This window comes from Bombina bombina, chromosome 9, assembly GCF_027579735.1.
Source record: "Bombina bombina isolate aBomBom1 chromosome 9, aBomBom1.pri, whole genome shotgun sequence".
Taxonomy (NCBI): Eukaryota; Metazoa; Chordata; class Amphibia; order Anura; family Bombinatoridae; genus Bombina; species Bombina bombina.
In genome coordinates this window covers 143128877-143153390 of record NC_069507.1, presented here as the reverse complement: position 1 = coordinate 143153390, position 24514 = coordinate 143128877, and the positions used below count along the sequence as shown (strand labels likewise).

Below are 24514 nucleotides of genomic sequence, written 5' to 3'. Positions count from 1 at the left end.
TCAGAGGTATCTGCATCAGTATAATAACACCAAGCACTATATAATGACACAGTAGTGACACTGGCACATGCGTATAGCCAGACAAGGGCTGGTTATAGGATCAGTGGTATCTGCATCAGTATAATAACACCCAGCACTATATAAAGACACAGTAGTGACACTGGCTCATGGGTATAGCTAGAGGAGGGCTGGTTATAGGGTCAGTGGTATCTGCATCAGTATAATAACACCCAGCACTATATAATGACACTATAGTGACACTGGCTCATGGGTATAGCCAGAGGAGGGCTGGTTATAGGGTCAGTGGTATCTGCATCAGTATAATAACACCCAGCGCTATATAATGACACAGTAGTGACACTGGCTCATGGGTATAGCTAGAGGAGGGCTGGTTATAGGGTCAGTGGTATCTGCATCAGTATAATAACACCCAGCACTATATAATGACACTATAGTGACACTGGCTCATGGGTATAGCCAGAGGAGGGCTGGTTATAGGGTCAGTGGTATCTGCATCAGTATAATAACACCCAGCACTATATAATGACACTATAGTGACACTGGCTCATGTGTATAGCCAGAGGAGGGCTGGTTATAGGGTCAGTGGTATCTGCATCAGTATAATAACACCCAGCACTATATAATGACACAGTAGTGACACTGGCACATGGGTATAGCCAGACAAGGGCTGGTTATAGGATTAGTGGTATCTGCATCAGTATATTAACACCCAGCACTATATAATGACACTGTAGTGACACTGGCTCATGTGTATAGCCAGAGGAGGGCTGGTTATAGGATCAGTGGTATCTGCATCAGTATAATAACACCCAGCACTATATAATGACACAGTAGTGACACTGGCACATGGGTATAGCCAGAGGAGGGCTGGTTATAGGATCAGTGGTATCTGCATCAGTATAATAACACCCAGCACTATATAATGACACAGTAGTGACACTGGCACATGGGTATAGCCAGAGGAGGGCTGGTTATAGGGTCAGTGATATCTGCATCAGTATAATAACACCCAGCGCTATATAATGACACAGTAGTGACACTGGCACATGGGTATAGCCAGAGGAGGGCTGGTTATAGGATCAGTGGTATCTGCATCAGTATAATAACACCAAGCATTATATAATGACACAGTAGTGACACTGGCACATGGGTATAGCCAGAGGAGGGCTGGTTATAGGGTCAGTGGTATCTGCATCAGTATAATAACACCAAGCATTATATAATGACACAGTAGTGACACTGGCACATGGGTATAGCCAGAGGAGGGCTGGTTATAGGGTCAGTGGTATCTGAATCAGTATAATAACAACTAGCGCTATATAATGACACAGTAGTGACACTGGCACATGCGTATAGCCAGACAAGGGCTGGTTATAGGATCAGTGGTATCTGCATCAGTATAATAACACCCAGCTCTATACAAAGACACAGTAGTGACTCTGGCACATGCGTATAGCCAGATAAGGGCTGGTTATAGGATCAGTGGTATCTGCATCAGTATAATAACACCAAGCATTATATAATGACACAGTAGTGACACTGGCACATGGGTATAGCCAGAGGAGGGCTGGTTATAGGATCAGTGGTATCTGCATCAGTATAATAACACCCAGCACTATATAATGACACAGTAGTGAGATTGGCACATGGGTATAGCCAGAGGAGGGCTGGTTATAGGGTCAGTGGTATCTGCATCAGTATAATAACACCCAGCACTATATAATGACACAGTAGTGACATTGGCACATGTGTATAGCCAGAGGAGGGCTGGTTATAGGATCAGTGGTATCTGCATCAGTATAATAACACCCAGCACTATATAATGACACAGTAGTGACACTGGCACATGGGTATAGCCAGAGGAGGGCTGGTTATAGGGTCAGTGATATCTGCATCAGTATAATAACACCCAGCGCTATATAATGACACAGTAGTGACACTGGCACATGGGTATAGCCAGAGGAGGGCTGGTTATAGGATCAGTGGTATCTGCATCAGTATAATAACACCAAGCATTATATAATGACACAGTAGTGACACTGGCACATGGGTATAGCCAGAGGAGGGCTGGTTATAGGGTCAGTGGTATCTGCATCAGTATAATAACACCAAGCATTATATAATGACACAGTAGTGACACTGGCACATGGGTATAGCCAGAGGAGGGCTGGTTATAGGGTCAGTGGTATCTGAATCAGTATAATAACAACTAGCGCTATATAATGACACAGTAGTGACACTGGCACATGCGTATAGCCAGACAAGGGCTGGTTATAGGATCAGTGGTATCTGCATCAGTATAATAACACCCAGCTCTATACAAAGACACAGTAGTGACTCTGGCACATGCGTATAGCCAGATAAGGGCTGGTTATAGGATCAGTGGTATCTGCATCAGTATAATAACACCAAGCATTATATAATGACACAGTAGTGACACTGGCACATGGGTATAGCCAGAGGAGGGCTGGTTATAGGATCAGTGGTATCTGCATCAGTATAATAACACCCAGCACTATATAATGACACAGTAGTGACACTGGCACATGGATATCGCCAGAGGAGGGCTGGTTATACAATCAGTGGTATCTGCATCAGTATAATAACACCCAGCGCTATATAATGACACAGTAGTGACACTGGCACATGGGTATAGCCAGAGGAGGGCTGGTTATAGGATCAGTGGTATCTGCATCAGTATAATAACACCCAGCACTATATAATGACACAGTAGTGACACTGGCACATGGGTATAGCTAGAGGAGGGCTGGTTATAGGGTCAGTGGTATCTGCATCAGTATAATAACACCCAGCACTATATAATGACACAGTAGTGACATTGGCACATGTGTATAGCCAGAGGAGGGCTGGTTATAGGATCAGTGGTATCTGCATCAGTATAATAACACCCAGCACTATATAATGACACAGTAGTGACACTGGCACATGGGTATAGCTAGAGGAGGGCTGGTTATAGGGTCAGTGGTATCTGCATCAGTATAATAACACCCAGCACTATATAATGACACAGTAGTGACACTGGCTCATGGGTATAGCCAGAGGAGGGCTGGTTATAGGATCAGTGGTATCTGCATCAGTATAATAACACCCAGCACTATATAATGACACAGTAGTGACATTGGCACATGTGTATAGCCAGAGGAGGGCTGGTTATAGGATCAGTGGTATCTGCATCAGTATAATAACACTAAGTACTGTAAAATAATATTTTAATTTCAAATGTACCTTGGTGTCCTTCAATAAGGTCTGTACTTTGGAAAATGTCCGCCACAGCCTTTGTCTGTGCCTATCTCTGGTTTCATATCCCTTTAAATCTGTGTACTTAATGTATATCTGACTCTCATTTGTCTTGACTATATATCTTTATCTCCTTTGCAAATGTGTATTGCGTGAATCACTGAAATATGCATGTGATTCGGTAAACAAGGCATGATTATCACGTATGGTCCAGAATAGTGTTTCAAACTAATTTAGTTCATGTTCATGTGTGTATTGTATATATATTCTATAGGTATTTGTGTACTTCATGTGTCTATAGCGCCGATTTATCATGGCCCGTATTGTGCCTAAAGCACCTGTTTCCGCGCGAGCCTTCAGACTCGCCGGAAACATAAGTTAAGAAGCAGCAGTCTTGACACGTACATGATCTGGCGAACATGATCGCTACAGTGGATCATTTCCGCCAGACACTTGATAAATCGGCCCCAATAAGTGTAGTGAGTTTGCAACTGTGTATTGGTTGTCTGCCTTTGTATTCTCTCTGTATATGTGGATTGTTTGTGTATCTGTATTTTTTGTGTGAATATTTGTGCATCATGTGTATATGTGTGTTCAGTGTATATAAGTACATTCTGTATGCACTGTATTTATACATTGTGTGTGCATATATCTTGTGTATAGTGATTGCATCTGTTTCTGTCACAATATTATGTGTTTGCATTATGTGCATAACTGTGCATTTTGTGTGGGTGAGTTTGTCTCTCTCTCTGTAGTGTGCATCCGTATATTGCATATATACTGTGTGTATTTGTGTAGTAAAGGGACAGTCAAGTCCAAAAAAAACTTTCATGATTTAAATAGGGCATGCAATTATAAACAACTTCTCAATTTACTTTTATCACCAATTTTGCTTTGTTCTCTTGGTATTCTTAGTTGAAAGCTAAACCTAGGAGGTTCATATGCTAATTTCTTAGACCTTGAAGACTGCCTCTAATCTGAATACATTTTGATCACTAGAGGGCATTAGTTCACATGTTTCATATAGATAACATTGAGCTCATGCACGTAAAGTGACCTAGGAGTGAGCACTGATTGGCTAAACTGCATGTCTGTCAAAAGAACTGAAATAAGGGGGCAGTCAGCAGAGGCTTAGATACAAGATAATTACAGAGGTAAAACATGTATTATTATAACTGTGTTGGATATGCAAAACTGGGGAATGGGTAATAAAGGGATTATCTTTCTTTTTAAACAACAAAAATTCTGGTGTTGACTGTCCCTTTAAGTCTACATGTGAATATGTGTATTGCATGTATCTGTATATTGTTTGTACATATGTACATATACAATCTAAATTGTAAGTTCCCATGGGAATAGGGCCCTCAATTCCTCCTGTATGTGTTTGTAAAATTTTGTCCTGTCTCTTACAAGTTTTATATCATTGTTTTATTTAAATGAATTGTACCTATGCACAGCGCTGCAAAATATGTTGATGCTTCATAAGTATAATAATAATAATATCTGTGCTAATTAATTGTATTTTATCTTTGTGTACATATATTTGTCTATTTGAGACTGGCACATTTAAAAAAATGTTGTTGGAATATATAACCACTGATATAAAATTGTATCACATTGAGCCTTAAGGCCTAATTTTCTAAAATTTGCCAGCATGGAGACAAATATCATCATTTACTCAATACTTAAAAAAGAAGGCTTAGGCCTCTAGTTATGAAGCCGTCTACTTGGCTACATTCGCCGGCCCAATACGCTTGCCTAAGCTCGCCTACCATTGCCGCCGCCGCGGACCTGAATACGCTCTCCAAAGTTATCAAAAAAGCTGTCAAGAAGCCGCGCACCAAGTATGGAGCGATGAGCAGCGGACTGTTGTTAATTGACAGTCATCGATCTCGCTGCTCATCGGCTTCTTCACAGCTTTTTTGATAGCCTGTCACTAAGCACCCACACTAAACTACACTGTTTTACCCCCTAAACCGCTGCTCCCAGAGCCCCCCGCACCTAAATAAAGTTATTGCCCCCTAAACCGCCGCTCCTGGACCCCGCCGCAACTAAAATAAATGTATTAACCCCTAAACCGCCACTCCCGGACCCCGCCGCCACCTACATTATACCTATTGACCCCTATCCTGCCCCCCACTACACCGCCGCCACCTATATTCAAGTTATCAACCTCTATCCTGCGGCTCCCGGACCCCACCGCAAATAAATAATTGTTTAACCCCTAAACCGCCGCACCCGGAGCTCACCGCCACCTATATTAAAGTTATTAACCCCTATCCTGCCCCCCCTACACCACTGCAATCTACATTAAACTCATTAACCCCTAAACTGCCGCTACCGGACCCCGCCACAACTAAATTAAATGTTTAACTCCTAAACCTAAGTCTAACACTAACACCCCCTAACTTTAATATTATTTTAATAAATTTAAAAACATATTACTATTATTAACTAAATTATTCCTATTTAAAATTAAATACTTACCTGTAAAATAAACCCTAAGATAGCTACAATATAACTAATAATTATATTGTAGCTATTTTAGGATTTATATTTATTTTACAGGCAACTTTGTATTTATTTTAACTAGGTACAATAGCTATTAAATAGTTAATAACTATTTAATAGCTACCTAGTTAAAATAATTACAAAATTACCTGTAAAATAAATCCTAACCTAAGTTACAATTAAACCTAACACTACACTATCAATAAATTATTTAAATAAATTAACTACAATTACCTAAAATTAAATTAATTAAACTAAACTAAAGTACAAAAAAAACAACACTAAATTACAGAAAATAAAAAAGAATTACAAGAAGTTTAAACTAATTACACCTAATCTAAGCCCCCTAATAAAATAATAAAGCCCCCCCAAAAAAAAAAAATGGCCTACCCTATTCTAAATTACCAAGTAACCAGCTCTTTTACCAGCCCTTAAAAGGGCTTTTTGCAGGGCATTTCCCCAAAGTAATCAGCTCTTTTACCTGTAAAAAAAATACAACCCCCTCCAACATTAAAACCCACCACCCACATACCCCTACTCTAACCCACCCAAACCCCCCTTAAAAAACCTAACCCTAACCCCCTGAAGATCATCCTACCTGGAGCGTCTTCACCCAGCCGGGCCGAAGTCTTCATCCGATGGGGCAGAAGAGGACATCCAGACTGGCAGAAGTCTTCATCCTATCTGGGCAGAAGAGGACATCCGGATCGGCAGAAATCTTCATCCAAGCGGCATCTTCTATCTTCATCCATCCGACGAGGAGCGGCTCCATCTTCAAGACCTCCGGCGCGGAGCATCCTTCCTGGCCGACAGACTAACGACGAATGACGGTTCCTTTAAGGGACGTCATCCAAGATGGCGTCCCTCGAATTGAATGATAGGATTCTATCAGCCAATCGGAATTAAGGTAGGAAAAATCTGATTGACTGATTCAATCAGCCAATCAGATTGAAGTTCAATCCAATTGGCTGATCCAATCAGCCAATCAGATTCAGTTCACATTCTATTGGCTGATTGGAACAGCCAATAGAATGCAAGCTCAATCCGATTGGCTGATTGGATCAGCCAATCGGATTGAACTTCAATCTGATTGGCTGATTGAATCAGCCAATCAGATTTTTCCTACCTTAATTCCGATTGGCTGATAGAATCCTATCAGCCAATCGAATTCGAGGGACGCCATCTTGGATGACGTCCCTTAAAGGAACAGTCATTCGTCGTTAGTCCGTCGGCCAGGAAGGATGCTCCGCGCCAGAGGTCTTGAAGATGGAGCCGAAGATAGAAGATGCCGCTTGGATGAAGATGTCTGCCGGTCTGGATATCCTCTTCTGCCCGGATAGGATGAAGACTGCTGCCGGTCTGGATGTCCTCTTCTGCCCCATCGGATGAAGACTTCAGCCCGGCTGGGTGAAGACGGCTCAAGGTAGGATGATCTTCAGGGGGTTAGTGTTAGGTTTATTTAAGGGGGGTTTGGGTGAATAAGAGTAGGGGTATGTGGGTGGTGGGTTTTAATGTTGGGGGGGTTGTATTTATTTTTTACAGGTAAAAGAGCTGATTACTTAGGGGCAATGCCCCGCAAAAAGCCCTTTTAAGGGCTGGTAAAAGAGCTGGTTACTTGGTAATTTAGAATAGGGTAGGGCATTTTTTTATTTGGGGGGGGGCTTTATTATTTTATTAGGGGGCTTAGATTAGTTGTAATTAGTTTAAACTTCTTGTAATTCTTTTTTATTTTCTGTAATTTAGTGTGTTTTTTTTTTGTACTATAGTTTATTTAATTTTATGTAATTGTAGGTAATTTATTTAATGATAGTGTAGTGTTAGGTTTAATTGTAACTTAGGTTAGGATTTATTTTACAGGTAATTTTGTAAGTATTTTAGCTAGGTAGTTATTAAATAGTTATTAAATATTTAATAGCTATTGTACCTAGTTAAAATAAATACAAAGTTGCCTGTAAAATAAATATAAATCCTAAAATAGCTACAATATAATTATTAGTTATATTGCAGCTATCTTAGGGTTTATTTTATAGGTAAGTATTTAGTTTTAAATAGGATTCATTTAGTTAATACGAGTAATATTATTTAGATTTATTAAAATAATATTTAAGTTAGGGGGGGTTAGGGTTAGTGTTAGACTTAGGTTTAGGGGTTAATAATTTTAATATAGGTGGCGGCGGTATAGGGGGGGGCAGGATAGGGGTTAATAAGTTTAATATAGGTGACGACGGGGTCTGGGAGCGGCGGTTTAGGGGTTAAACAATTTATTTAGTTGCGGCGGGGTCCGGGATCCGCAGGATAGGGGTTAATTAAATTAGCGCTGCGGAATCTGTTGGTGCTCTACAAATAACCGATAATAATAATAATAATTAGTTTATGTAGGTGGCGGCGGTATAGGGGGCGGCAGATTAGGGGTTAATATGTGTAATGTAGGTGGCGGCGGGTTCCGGGAGCAGCGGTTTAGGGGTTAACATGTTTATTATAGTTGCGGCGGGGTCCGGGAGCGGCGGTTTAGGGGGTAATACATTTATTTCGTTGCGGCGGTGTAGGGGGGCAGATTAGGGGTGTTTAGACTCGGGGTACATGTTAGGGTGTTAGGTGCAGACATCTCCCATAGGAATAAATGGGATATCGGGCAGCAGTGAACATGAGCTTTCACTATGGTCAGACTCCCATTGATTCCTATGGGATCAAAATCCAGGTACGCTGGGCCGGAATAGTGCCGAGCGTACCTGGTAGTAGTTTGATAACTACCAAAAGTAGTCAGATTGTGCCGAACTTGCGTTCGGAACATCTGTAGTGATGTAACCATCGATCTGTGTCGGATTGAGTCCGGCGGATCGAAGCTTAAGTCACTAGATTCTACTTTTGCCGGGCAGTAGGGGTTGATAACTAAGGCGAATCAGCCTAGCCACAAATATGCTGCAGAATTCCAGCGTATTTGCGGTTGACGGCTTCATAACTAGAGGCCTTAGCCTGGAGGTCCCAGCAAGTGACAAGTTCCCTCCCATAGAATGTAATGAAGCTCTTTAGAATGGAGAATCTCACAGGGAAGTGCAAATGTGACAGAGAACTTCCGTCCCTAATACATTTTTTAAAAGCAAATACAAATCACATTTTGCTGCTTTCAGTGTACTTTAATTTTCATTAACTTCTAGTTTTCCCCCCAGTGTAATAAGGAAATTGTATATATTGAGACAAACTCGCCAGATTACATTAGGCAGGTGTAATATCCTTAGAAAATTCGATGAGACCTGTAAAAAACCTTCAGGCATGCCCAAGAAACACCTCTGTTCAGCCCACTCTTCAAGACAGAGAGACTCAATCTCCAAAAGAAAAATAAAGTATAATTCGTATTTTGTACTTTTTTGTAGGATTTTAACTTTGTATTTTGACATTGTGCTGAACATTAAATACATTTTTTACAGGGGACAATAAATATGATTTCCTGCATACTTTAAAATTTGTATGAAAAAAAAGGCAAAATGTGAATTAAAATTACACAGATTTTTTTTTTCCACTTAATGCGTTAATGCGTACTATTAATATAACTTTAATTACGATTTTTACACTGTTCTTTCAGTGAACTTACTAAACTGCTTATTTTATTGATCGCTATATTGTAATGTAGGTGTCTTTCTTACTTATACAGAAATACAGGGTACACACCTTAACAATATACAATGCTCTCAAGGTAAAATTTGCCTTTAGACCTTATGGTAATAAAAGGTGCTTTTAGAGAGTATTGCCTGAAATTACAGCTTTAGAGAAGTGTGCCCAAAATAGCATCTAAGTTACATAATTAAGAAATGCACAACTTACCTCTGTTAAACCTATATGAGGTTTTCTGATGAGGTTTTGCAAACCGCTGCTTAATGTTCTTGTAAGAAGCAAATTAGTTGATTTTCTAAGCATGTCGTCTATTTCTGTAGAACTATAAAATAAAACCATGTATCATAACACAAACAACATAAAGAGAAAATGTGTACACAGCACAAATGTGTTCTCAAGTTAGTCTCTAATTTAAGAAAATCCAGCTATATTAATTTTTTTTTTACACTGCGAGTTTGTGTATAAATTTTATAAATATACAAACAGAACTTATAACAAATAGAATATGAAATTGTACTTCAAAATTAAACAACAGTCAAAAGATCAATGGTTTAGCTAGATATATGCTATACTTTTGGCCTGAACAAATAAATGGCAATATTTGCCTGGCATAATTTTGCATCTTTTTTAAAATTATAGTAAACTTGTAATGACTTGTTTGTCCCAACACAAAATGTTAATTAATATTAGTAAAATATATATATATATTTTTTCTAAATTACCTCTAAATATAATTTTGGAAGATATATAATCGGACCCCCTTCTTGCTGTAATTTGTTTTTTTCAATGAAGTTTTTTTAATATCCAATCAGAAGCATAGCCTTATGGCTCACTATTTCCAATATAACTTGTTACATGCATGCATATTAACAGTTATTTGGCAGTTTTATACGCATACAAATTTTATCTGGGTCTCTACAACCGCTGTAGAGCAGTAGATCGGTCCAGTGAGCTAACCCGATGTGCACAAACAGGTTTCTTCTACCGTAATTTGACTGTTGCCCTATGTATAATTAAACCTTGCTTTGTCTTTAGATCAATAGAAAAACAGAATGATTATGCTTTTTACACTAACCTTTCCAAAGTTAGGTATGCAAACGTGGCATCAAAATTCAATATTATCTTCTTTTTTTTTTCCATCACCAAGAAGGCTATGCTTGTACACAAGTATTAGCAATCTCATCTTTACAGACAATGCACATGTGCAAAGGGAATGTCAAAGACTTTATCTGTGACTTTACCAGTCCCTTTGCAAAGCGACATTGAACTTTGGTGCCATATCAGCTTAAACATAAATAGCAAAACAAGCAGAACAATTTTGTGTTTCTTTAGTGCATTCTAGAAGGTACTGGCAAGTTGAAGGAAATGATCAGTCTCTTACTATGTTTAATTAAGATAATATGGGCTAGATTACAAGTGGAGTGCAAAATATTGCTTTTGCGAAAGCGATATTTGTGCTGCACTTAGCAACACCAGCACACACAAATGTGCACTGATATTAAAAGTTAGGTGCAATGCAAACACAAACTCGCATTCGCATTGCACTGAAGCTTTGCACTCAGAAGAGTGCGCTTCCATAGCCTCCAATGGGAGCCTCATTATCATGCCGTGTCTAATCTAGCACAGCGAAGGGCAGCAGATTGAAATATTTATGAATATGACATTTTACATATATATTTATGTGTTTATATGTGTATATACAAATGTTAACACATAAATATATATGTATATAAGCATATCCATATATATTTACAGAGAACACACAGTTACCAATAGACCGCAATGTACAGTCACTTTTCAGTGTTGTTTTTGTTTCTAACCGCCAAAAAAAAAAGATGCTAGAATTTTTTATTTTACACAATGCAATACACGCTTTATTTTGGGAGCAATTGGGGCACATTTATCTGTTCTCTGGTTAATTTTCAGAGCACTAATTGCTACCGCGAGCTCCCAGTAGCAATAATCAGCCAGCACTTGTAATGCCTAGTTATTTATTGCGCGCCCGTAAACGTGCAAAGACTGAGGGGTATATTTATCAAAGTAGCGTATCATGTCCGCCGCACATCGATAAATGCTGACAGAATACGCTGTCGGCATTTATCATTGCACAAACAGTTCTTGTGAACTGCTGGTGCAATGCCGCCCCCTGCAGATTTGCGGCCAATCGGCCACTAGCAGGGGGTGTCAATCAACCCGATTGCATTCGATCGGGTTAATTTCTATCCGCGGCCTCAGAGCAGGCGGACAAGTTATGGAGCAGCGGTCTTTAGACTTCTCTATGTATCTGTTGTTAAAAACAGGTAGGTAGGCTAAGGGGCACATGTTTGGAGCACTATATGGCAGCAGCTTTGCAATTGCTGCCATCTAGTGTTCAAAAGGATTCCTACAAAAGTGCTGTCAATTTTCCAGACACATGCACACTATGAAGAATGCAATGAGAAAGAAAGAAATTTGATGATAAAAGTTAATTGGAAGTTTTTTAACACTGTATGCTCTATCTGAATTATGAAAGAAAAAATGTGGGTTTCATGTCCTTTTAAAACACTGTCATTTTTTCTATAATGTATATAAACAAATCAGCAGTCAAACAAGCAGTATATATATATATATATATATATATATATATATATATATATATATAATTTATTTACTTTTTTTGCAGAAAAAAAGGTTAAGAAAGGGTTAAGTTAAACTGAAACAGGATGTGCAACTAATACCTACGTAACTACTATTCACTGGCTGACAGGTACAATACTAACATAAAAAGTTGGTTTATTCAATTTAGGAATATCCATTAAAAAGCAGTGTAATACATTCAGGGCTAGATTACAAGTTGAGCGCTATTTATCGATTCCACTAGAGTACTAAATGCGCTAGAAGTAATATTTTTGCATGCGTCGGGTTGCGTTCATATTATGAGTTGAAAGTAAAAAGTTTGCACCCATGCGCTAACCCGACGTGCAAATATTCCCCCATAGAAGTCAATTGAGAGAAAAAATTGTAGAAAAAGATTACTTGTACGCTAACCCCAACTTATATATTCATATATTCTTACAGGCGCTAACCCGACATAAAAATATGAATATTTCACATAACAATGTTCTGCTTATTGCAGAATATGCTCTATTGATTCAAAAATACACATATATATATATATATATCTGATGGTATTTTGGTAACATATTTATATATATATATATATATATATATATATATATATATACAGGTATAGATATATACAGATATATATAGGAATATCTATTTAAAAATACTTAGAACACATCCTGCTATGTGCAGAACATTGGAATGTGAAATATTTACAGTAAATATACAATATAACACTGTATTAAATATGAATAATGCAATAATATAGTTTTACATGTTTTCATCTACTTAATTTCAAAGGGCTCCAATGCACTTGTATATACTGTATGTGTATATAACCTTCTCACTAGCCTTCCTCTTTCCCGCCCCCCCCCCTTCAATAGATCCTAAATGCCTCTGCCAGGCTAATCCACCTTTCCCAACGCTCTGTATCTGCTGCACATCTCTGCGAGTCCTTTCGCTGGCTCCCCATTCACAGCAGAATTAAATTTAAGATCCTCACCCTGACCTACAAAGCCCTTACCAACTCTGCCCCCCCTACTTGTCCTCACTAATAAACAAATATACTTAAGCGAGTCGACCCTAAAGACATTTCTGTTCAGGGAAGCTTATCACCCAACTCCGTAACAAACTAATTCCTCTTGCCTAATAGTTGCCCTCATCTAAATCCACACTAACATCATTCTCATCTTTGCAGTCCCCACCTCCTGTTTCTCACCCTCCTACCCTTCTAGATTGTAAATTCCTACAGGAATAGGGCTCTCAATTCCCCTTGTATTTGTTTGATAAATTTTGTCCTGTGTCCTTTTGCATCATCGTCGTACTTTTATCTTTGTACCCATGGACAGCACTGTGGAATTTGCTGGAGCTTTATAAATAAATAAATAATAATAATATATGTGTACATATGTATTTATGTGTTTATATGTCTATATATGTCAGTAAATACATACATATATACACATATAAATACATATGTACACATATAAATACATATATACACATATAAATACATATATACACATATAAATACATATGTACACATATAAATACATATATACACATATAAATACATATATGCACATATAAATACATATATACACATATAAATACATATATACACATATAAATACATATGTACACATATAAATACATATATACACACATAAATACATATATACACACATAAATACATATATACACATATAAATACATATGTACACATATAAATACATATGTACACATATAAATACATATATACACATATAAATACATATATACACATATAAATACATATGTACACCCCCCCACACACACATATATATATATACATACACATACATCATTAGACATGTATATATATGTATCTCAATGTTAAAGTCCTTTGCCTGCCTTTATTTTCCTAACACCTGAGATCTCATATCTTTGAGCCCTTATACCTTTTGTGTGCAATATTAGACATTGTTATTATGAGTGTAAGTATACTTTGTAATGTATTTGTTATGTGTTTTGTGCAACTTTTTAATTTCGCAAAACAGTTTACCAGAGCTCTGAGGACACAGTAATGATTCTAGCATAAATCGTGATTGCGCTCAACTTGTAACATTAACGCAATTTAACAATCACGAAAACCCTCACACAATCGTTTAAGCTCCACTTGTAATAAATCCCTTAAAGGGACCCTTTACTCCATTTTTTATGGGAAAAAAGAAACACGTTTAATTTAAATTTTGTCAGAATTCGCTTTACAGACTTCCTTGGCAACCAATGGTTAAACATAATCACAAAAAAATTTACCATTCTGCAACCTCAGGGTACTGCACAGTTTTATAGCAGTGGCATATAACACAAACCTATTTCTATATTGTTTTAATGAGATGCAGTTGACAGTGTGTAAATAAGGTGCAAGTTTAGTATAAATACAATTAGTGAGATAATATACATAGTGGTTAAAAGTGACACTTTATAAACACCTTAACACACTTTTTTGCTTTGTGTTAAAACACCTCTACTCTGTCTACTTTGACAAGGCTGTTAGTAGGCAATTTCTACCTGTGTTTTGTGAGTAAATATTTACAGATTGGGTCAAAAGGTTACTCGTTAGTATGTGTAAATTGTACTAAGGATCAATTAAAGATGTGTGAAACTACAGTCATTTACATTCATTAAGAGATAAGAATTAGGAGATAAGTTTTGAATGGCTTCCAGATTTTTTGTTTTCAAGCTGAGTATCAAATGTTTTTTCAAGTGATTTAAACCAGACTTGATTAAGAAACTGACAAACAAAATTAAATGGGTATTGGAAAGAAAGGTTAATCCGCTCAGACAATACACTTTATTTTGGCAGCGTTTGATTCCATTTCCCATTAGAGTGTTAACAAAATGTGTATGACAGTTTATCTTAAACCCAGTGGTGCAATATAACCGTGACAATCAGTTACAGCAGCCTATAGTAAAACTGAAATCTGGTCCATGGTTGAACATAACATGATTAAAGGGGCATAAAAATGTAAAAATAAAATGATTGAATATGTTTGAGCATTTTGTTAACAAACTATTGCTTGTATACAACTATAGGCAAGATTAGAAGTTGTGTGGCAAATCAGTTGCGAAAACACAGAGTGTTATGGCTTTTTCACATTTAGGGTTGTGCAGCTATTACAAGTTGAGAAATAAATTATTTTGCGCATGTGTTAAACCGCGTAATCTAAACAGCCAAATAGTGTGCGTGTTCACATATTCCCCATAGAAGTCAATGGAGAAGACAAATAGAAAAGAAAAGACACAAAAACCCTAATCTGTTGAGCAAAGCTCATAACGTATTCTCCTTGAAAAGTATACATGAAAATCTGAATATTTCATATTGTGAAAATGTTTTCTTAACGGATTATGTTCTATTTATTTATAAATAAATATTTCTCTATATATGTGATGACTTTTTGACTGATATATCTATTTATAGCGAGATATGATATGAATATATATATGTCTAGATATCTTGAGATCTACATGCAAATATCTTTTTGAAAATCCCTGTGACATATTGTTTAATGTGCATAGGATTGTAATGTAAAATCTTTTCATTATCTACATAGTTAAACATATCTCTATACATATAAATCCATGTTTCTCTATGTATGTGTATGCATGTCAATGTAAAATCCCTGCGTCGGCTTCTAACACTCGAGATCTCGTATCTTTTAGCCCTTATTACTTTTGTGTGCACTATTTTTATAAAAACAGAATTTATGCTTACCTGATAAATTTCTTTCTCTTGTGATGTATCGAGTCCACGGATTCATCCATACTTGTGGGATATTCTCCTTCCCTACAGGAAGTGGCAAAGAGAGCACCCACAGCAGAGCTGTCTATATAGCTCCTCCCTTAGCTCCGCCCCCCAGTCATTCGACCGAAGGCTAGGAAGAAAAAGGAGAAACTATAGGGTGCAGTGGTGACTGAAGTTTTTTAATTAAAAATATACTACCTGTCTTAAACAGACAGGGCGGCCCGTGGACTCAATACATCACAAGAGAAAGAAATGTATCAGGTAAGCATAAATTCTGTTTTCACTTGTAAGATGTATCGAGTCCACGGATTCATCCATACTTGTGGGATACCAATACCAAAGCTTTTGGACACAGATGAAGGGAGGGACAAGACAGGTACCCTAAACGGAAGGCACCATTGCTTGTAAAACCTTTCTCCCAAAAATAGCCTCCGAAGAAGCAAAAGTATCGAATTTGGAAAATTTGGAAAAAATATGAAGCGAAGACCAAGTCGCCGCCTTACAAATCTGTTCAACAGAGGCCTCATTTTTAAAAGCCCATGTGGAAGCTACCGCTCTAGTGGAATGAGCTGTAATTCTTTCAGGAGGCTGCTGGCCAGTGGCCAGCAGTCTCATAAGCTAAACGGATTATGCTTCTCAGCCAAAAAGAAAGAGAAGATGCCGAAGCCTTTAGGCCTCTCCTCTGTCCAGAGTAGACCAAAAACAATGCAGATGTTTGACGAAAATCCTTAGTAGCTTGTAAATAAAACTTTAAAGCACGAACCACGTCAAGATTGTGTAATAGACGTTCCTTCTTTGAAGAAGGATTAGGACACAGTGACGGAACAACAATCTCCTGATTGATATTCTTATTAGATACCACCTTAGGAAGAAACCCAGGTTTGGTACGCAAAACTACCTTATCTGCATGGAAGATCAGATAAGGGGAATCACACTGTAAGGCAGATAACTCTGAAACTCTTCGAGCCGAAGAGATAGCTACCAAAAACAGAACTTTCCAAGATAAAAGCTTGATATCTATGGAATGCAAAGGTTCAAACGGAACCCCTTGAAGAACTTGAAGAACTAAATTTAAACTCCATGGCGGAGCAACAGGTTTAAACACAGGCTTGATTCTAACTAAAGCCTGATAAAACGCCTGAACGTTTGGAACATCTGCCAGACGCTTGTGCAGAAGAATAGACAGAGCAGAAATCTGTCCCTTTAAGGAACTAGCAGACAATCCCTTCTCCAATCCTTCGTGGAGAAAGGATAATATCCTAGGAATCCTGACTTTACTCCATGAGTAACCCTTGGATTCACACCAATGAAGATATTTACACCATATCTTATGATAGATTTTCTTGGTGACAGGCTTTCGAGCCTGAATTAAGGCATCAATGACCGACTCAGAGAAACCACGTTTTGATAAAATCAAGCGTTCAATCTCCAAGCAGTCAGCCGCAGAGAAATTAGATTTGGATGTTTGAATGGACCTTGGAGTAGAAGGTCCTGCCTCAGCGGCAGAGTCCATGGTGGAAGGGATGACATGTCCACCAGATCTGCATACCAAGTCCTGCGTGGCCACGCAGGTGCTATCAAAAACACCGAAGCTCTCTCCTGCTTGATCTTGGCAATCAGACGAGGGAGGAGAGGAAATGGTGGGAACACATAAGCCAGGCTGAAGGACCAGGGCACTGCTAGAGCATCTATCAGTGCTGCCTGGGGATCTCTTAACCTGGACCCGTAACAAGGAAGCTTGGCGTTCTGACGAGACGCCATAAGATCCAGTTCTGGTTTGCCCCATAGTTGAATCAGCTGGGCAAATACCTCTGGATGGAGCTCCCACTCCCCCGGATGAAAAGTCTGCCGACTTAGAAAATCCGCCTCCCAGTTCTCTACTCCTGGGATATGGATAGCTGAGAAATGGCAAGAGTGAATCTCTGCCCATAGAATTATCTTTAAAACCTCCAACATTGCCAGGGGGATTCTTGTTCCCCCCTGATGGTTGATATAGGCTACAGTCGTGATATTGTCCGACTGAAATCTGATGAACCTGACCGCAGCTAGTTGAGGCCAAGCCTGAAGAGCATTGAATATCGCTCTCAGTTCCAGAATGTTTATCGGAAGGAGGGCTTCCTCCTGAGTCCACGAACCCTGAGCCTTCAGGGAGTTCCAGACTGCGCCCCAGCCCAGAAGGCTGGTGTCTGCCGTCACTATAGTCCACTCTGGCCTGCGGAAACTCATTCCCCTGGACAGATGGACCTGATATAACCACCAGAGAAGAGAATCCCTGGTCTCTTGATCCAGATTTAGCAGAGGGGACAAATCTGTGTAGTCCCCATTCCACTGATTGAGCATGCAAAGTTGCAGTGGTCTGAGATGTAGGCGGGCAAACGGAACTATGTCCATTGCCGCTACCATTAGGCCAATTACTTCCATACACTGAGCCACTGACGGCCGAGAAGTGGAATGAAGAGTGCGGCAGGAAGTTAGAAGCTTTGATAACCTGACCTCTGTCAGAAAAAATTTAATTTCTACTGAACCTATCAGTGTTCCTAGGAAGGAAACTCTTGTGAGAGGGGAGAGAGAACTCATTTCTTCGTTCACCTTCCACCCGTGAGACCTCAGAAAGGCCAGAACAATGTCCGTATGGGACTTGGCGATTTGAAAAGTCGACGCCTGTATCAGAATGTCGTCTAGGTAAGGAGCCACCGCTATGCCCCGTGGCCTTAGAACCACCAGTAGGTACCCTAGAACCTTTGTAAAGATTCTTGGTGCCGTGGCTAACCGAAGGGAAGAGCCACCAACTGGTAATGCCTGTCTAAGAAGGCGAACCTGAGGAACTGATGATGATTTCTGTGAATCGGAATGTGGAGATAAGCATCCTTTAAGTCCACAGTAGTCATATATTGACCCTCCTGGATCATAGGGAGGATGGTTCGGATAGTCTCCATCTTGAAGGATGGGACCCTGAGAAATTTGTTTAGGATCTTGAGATCCAAGATTGGTCTGAAAGTTCCCTCTTTTTTGGGAACTATAAACACATTTGAATAGAAGCCCTGCCCCTGTTCCTCCCTTGGAACTGGGTGGATCACTCCCATAACCAGTAGGTCTTGAACACAACGTAAGAATGCCTCTCTCTTTATCTGGTTTACAGATAATTGTGAGAGATGAAATCTCCCCTTTGGAGATGAAGCTTTGAAGTCCAGAAGATATCCCTGGGAAACAATCTCTAATGCCCAGGGATCTTGGACGTCTCTTGCCCAAGCCTGGGCGAAGAGAGAAAGTCTGCCCCCTACTAGATCCGGTCCCGGATCGGGGGCTACTCCTTCATGCTGTCTTAGAGGCGGCAGCAGGTTTTTTGGCCTGCTTCCCCTTGTTCCAAGCCTGGTTCGGACTCCAGACTGGTTTGGACTGGGCAAAATTTCCCTCTTGTTTTGCATTAGAGGAAGCTGAAGTTTCGAAATGAACGAAAATTATTCTGTTTGGTCCTTAATTTATTGGACCTATCCTGAGGAAGGGCATGACCTTTTCCTCCAGTAATATCAGAAATGATCTCCTTCAGGCCCGGCCCGAAAAGGGTCTGTCCTTTGAAGGGGATGTTAAGAAGCTTAGACTTTGAAGTAACGTCTGCTGACCAGGACTTAAGCCATAGCGCCCTGCGCGCCAGAATGGCAAAACCTGAATTCTTAGCCGTTAGTTTGGTTAGATGAAAAACGGCGTCAGAAATAAAAGAATTAGCTAACTTGAGAGCTTTAATCCTGTCTAAAATATCATCTAACGGGGTCTCCACCTGTAGAGCCTCCTCAAGAGACTCAAACCAAAAAGCCGCTGCAGCAGTAACTGGGGCAATGCATGCAAGAGGCTGGAGAATAAAACCTTGATTGATAAAAATTTTCTTAAGGAGACCCTCCAATTTTTTATCCATAGGATCTAAGAAAGCACAACTGTCCTCGACGGGGATAGTTGTATGCTTAGCTAGGGTAGAAACAGCACCCTCCACCTTAGGGACTGTCTGCCACGAGTCCCGTATAGCGACATCTATGGGAAACATCTTTTTAAAAGCAGGAGGGGGAGAGAACGGAACACCTGGTCTATCCCATTCCTTAGTAATAATTTCCGAAAACCTCTTAGGGACTGGAAAGACATCAGTGTAAACAGGCACTGCAAAGTATTTGTCCATTTTACACAATTTCTCTGGAACTACAATGGGGTCACAGTCATCCAGAGTCGCTAAAACCTCCCTGAGCAATAGGCGGAGGTGTTCAAGCTTAAATTTAAAGGCTGTCATTTCAGAATCGGACTGAAGTAACGTCTTCCCTGAATCTGAAATCTCACCCTCAGATAGCAACTCCTTTGCCACGGCTTCGGAGCATTGTGAGGGTATATCGGACATAGCTACTAAAGTTTCAGAAAGCTCTGTATTTGTTCTAGCCCCAGAGCTGTCTAGCTTTCCCTGTAACCCTGGCAGTTTGGACAATACCTCTGTGAGGGTATTAGTCATAACTGCCGCCATGTCTTGTAAGGTAAACGCATTGGACGCGCTAGATGTACTTGGCGTCACTTGAGCGGGAATTATAGGTTCTGACACGTGGGGAGAGCTAGATGGCATAACCTCCCTTTTGTCAGTCTGAGAAACCTCTGGTGATAAATCTTTAAATGCCATAATATGGTCTTTATAATTTATAGAAATTTCAGTACATTTGGTACACATTCTAAGAGGGGGTTCCACAATGGCTTCTAAACATATTGAACAAGGAGTTTCCTCTATGTCAGACATGTTTAACAGACTAGTAATGAGACCAGCAAGCTTGGAAAACACTTTAATAAATGTGAAACAGCAATTAAACAAAAACGGTACTGTGCCTTTTAAAGAAAAAAACTATCACATAAACTGCAAAACAGTGTTAAAAAGTAGTAAACTCTTCGAAATTTTTACAGTGTGTATAAGGGACTAAAGCAGCATTGCACCCACTTGCAAATGGATGATTAACCCTTTAGGCCCCAAACCGGATTTGAAAAACGTTAAAAAACATTAATAAACAGTTAAACACCTTGCCACAGCTCTGCTGTGGCTCCTACCTGCCCTCAAATACGATTTAGGGAAGAAATAAGCCCTTTATAGTGGTCCTCAGATGCTAGAGGACTGCTTTAGGGAAGCTGGATGTCTCAGTCTGAATAAGAACTGCGCATCTAGAGCGCGAAAATAGGCCCCTCCCACCATGCACTCAATGTCAGAGGGCCTTAAGAAAATACTCCTAGGAGTATCTGACTAGCCATGTGGAAACTAGGTCCCAAAAAACGATTTATCACCCTCCGAGAAAAAACGTTCTTTCTATATAACATGTAAATGTTTTGTCACTAAGAAATATGAGTATTAACATGAATATTACCCTTTTTTGTAAGCATGATCCCAGTCTTTATTAAATCACTGCATCAGGCTTACCTCAATTATACAAGGCTCTGTCAGTATTTTCTAGATCTTATCATCTCTCTAGAAATAAATATACTGAACATACCTCAAGGCAGTTAATCTGCAAACCGTTCCCCAAACTGAAGTCTTTCCCATACTCTTCAGTTATGTGTGAGAACAGCAATGGACCTTAGTTACAAACCGCTAAGATCATCAACCTCCAGGCAGATTCTTCTTCTAATTTCTGCCTGCGAGTAAAACAGTACGACGCCGGTACCGTTTAAAAATAACAAACTCTTGATTGAAGGTAAAAACTACACTAAGTCACCACATATCTCTTGATACTTCCTATCTTGTCGAGAGTTGCAAGAGAATGACTGGGAGTGGCAGTTAGTTGTTCCAAGCCTGGTTAGGTCTCCAGACTGTCTTGGATTGGACAGAATTCCCCTCTTGCTTTGCTGCAGGGGAAGCTGAAGCGGGACCTTTGAAGTTCTGAAAGGAACGAAAATTATTTTGTTTGGTCCTAATCATATTTGTTTTATCCTGAGGGAGGGCATGGCCTTTCCCTCCAGTGATGTCTGAAATAATTTCTTTCAGTGCAGGCCCGAATAGGGTCTTTCCTTTGAAAGGGATGTTCAACAACTTAGATTTTGATGACACATCAGCAGACCAGGACTTAAGCCATAACGCTCTGCGTGCTAAAATGGCAAAACCTGAATTTTTTGTTGCTAATTTAGCCATTTGGAAAGCGGCATCTGTAATGAAAGAAGTAGCCAACTTAAGGGCCTTAATTCTATCCATAATATCCTCTAATGGAGTCTCCACCTGGAGAGCCTCTTCTAGAGCCTCAAACCAGAAAGCAGCTGCAGTAGTTACAGGAACAATGCATGCAATAGGTTGGAGAAGAAAACCTTGATGAACAAAAATTTTCTTTAGGCGACCCTCTAATTTTTTATCCATAGGACCTTTGAAAGCACAACTGTCTTCAATAGGTATAGTTGTACGCTTAGCAAGAATAGAAATAGCTCCCTCCACCTTAGGAACAGTCTGCCACGAGTCCTGTATGGTGTCAGATATGGGAAACATTTTCTTAAAAACAGGAGGGGGAGTGAACGGAATACCTGGTCTATCCCACTCCTTAGTAACAATAGTCACGATCCTCTTAGGGACTGGAAAAACATCAGTGTAAACAGGACCCTCTAAGTATCTGTCCATTTTACACAATTTCTCTGGGACCACTATAGGGTCACAATCGTCTAGAGTAGCTAATACCTCCTTGAGCAATAAGCGGAGGTGTTCAAGCTTAAATTTAGGGCGTCATATCAGAATCTGTCTGAGGGAGCGTCTTTCCTGAATCAGAAATCTCTCCCTCAGATAACAAATTCCTTACCCCTACTTCAGAACATTGTGAGGGTATTCACAAAGACCCCTTAAAGTCCCTCAAAAAACGTTATATTTGTAATTAAACCAAAACGTTTTTTCCTATTAGTGTCACCAGTAACTATGAGTCCTTTATGCAAGCTTGGATTCCTCTTTTTACTGAATACAGCTTACCTTTCCCTCATGGGGATATTGCCAGCCTTTTCTAGAAATAACACAGTCTGTCTAGAAAAAAATAGACTGAACATACCTTAATGCAGTTTAGCCTGCAAACTGTTCCCCCAACTGAAGTTTTCCTGTACTCTTCAGCACTTGTGAGAACAGCAGTGGATCTTAGTTACAAAATGCTAAGATCATCATCCTCCTTGCAGAAATCTTCATCCCTTTTCTGCCAGAGAGTAAATAGTACACACCGGTACCATTTAAAATAACAAACTTTTGCTTGAGAAAATAAAAACTAACATTTTTATCACCACACTCACTTTACCCTTCCTAGCAGTTAAGTAGGCAAAGAGAATGACTGGGAGGCGGAGCTAAGGGAGGAGCTATATAGACAGCTCTGCTGTGGGTGCTCTCTTTGCCACTTCCTGTAGGGAAGGAGAATATATGTGTGTGAAAAAAGAGAAAAAAAATCTCTCTATTCTGATATATATATAGGCTTGAGATAATGAAAGTCTCCATAGCGAAGTAAAATCCAAAATTCTTTATTGTAATCCACTTGTGGTAAAATGACATGAGGGTGCCAAAGCACTTAAAAAGAAAACACACGTAAGCAACGTGTGTTTTCTTTTTAAGTGCTTTGGCACCCTCATGTCATTTTACCACAAGTGGATTACAATAAATAATTTTGGATTTTACTTCGCTATGGAGACTTTCATTATCTCAAGCCTATATATATATCAGAATAGAGAGATTTTTTTTCTCTTTTTTCACACACATATATATATATATATATATATACAGTATATACCGTATTTTTCGCTCCATAAGACGCACTTTTTTCCCTCTCAAAAGTAAGGAGAAATGTCTGTGCGTCTTATGGAGTGAATGCAGGCCCTGTGCTTGCATTTTTAGGCTAACTGGTACCGGGTAATTTTGTTGTGATGGTGTCATCTGTGATCCTGAATTGCTGCACAGTGTCTGCGGGAAGTGCTGCACAGTGTCTGCGGAAGCCTGGGGGCTGAACTGAGTGAAACGGAAGCTCCTGTGTAAAGGCCCGGGGATCTGCAGCTAGTACTGTGAAAGCAACAGGTGAGAGGATTCGCCCCCCCCTCGTGTTCAGTGAAAAACAAATCTGTCTTGAAAGATCCAGACGTTTAGGGCAATTGGAGCTGGTAATCAACTTCCAATACATTTATTTCAAACAGCTTCTATTACCTCGATCCAGACCGATATTCATGATAAATCCATTCAAAGAATTCATGGCAGGCTGTCCTCTCATTTTGTTTCTGCCTGCCATGAATACTTTAAATGGATTTATCATGAATACTGATCCGGATCGAGGTAATGGAAGCTGTTTGAAATAAATCTATTGAAAGTTGATTACCGGATTACGGTAGTTTATTAAAATTGAAATCCATAGTGGCAAAAAACATCCAGCATGTCCGCTGGATCAGCTGAGATCCACTGATCCGGCGGACATGCTGGATGTCTTTTGCCACTATGGATTTCAATTTTAATAAGCTCCAATAAAGTTTGATACCGGTATCTCCGGATCCTGACCTGCTTTGCATCTGGGGCCGAAATTGGACAGTCCGGAGGCAAGTTCTGTCAGCTACCGTAGCTATGAGCAGAAGGGAGTGTGTCACATGACCGGCACAACACAGAGGACCCGACAGTTTGATTTCTAGTACCGTAACACATACACTTCTCCCAATTGCATACCCTTAAGGTGCATTTCAGCACATTGATACATCATCCACCGATCATACACTACTACAGTGTGTGAT

The 24514-nt window shown here is 39.6% G+C and overlaps 1 protein-coding gene across 2 annotated transcripts in view; it reads right to left on the bottom strand.

Annotated features, from left to right (window-relative positions):
* EXOC6 (exocyst complex component 6) overlaps positions 1–24514 on the bottom strand; it is a 796835-nt gene that overhangs the window by 357022 nt on the left and 415299 nt on the right. For both annotated transcript variants that reach the window (XM_053692417.1, XM_053692418.1), the window contains exon 16: positions 9610–9721. In XM_053692417.1, coding sequence (XP_053548392.1) covers positions 9610–9721 — 112 coding nt within the window. The remainder of the gene's footprint in view (positions 1–9609; positions 9722–24514) is intronic.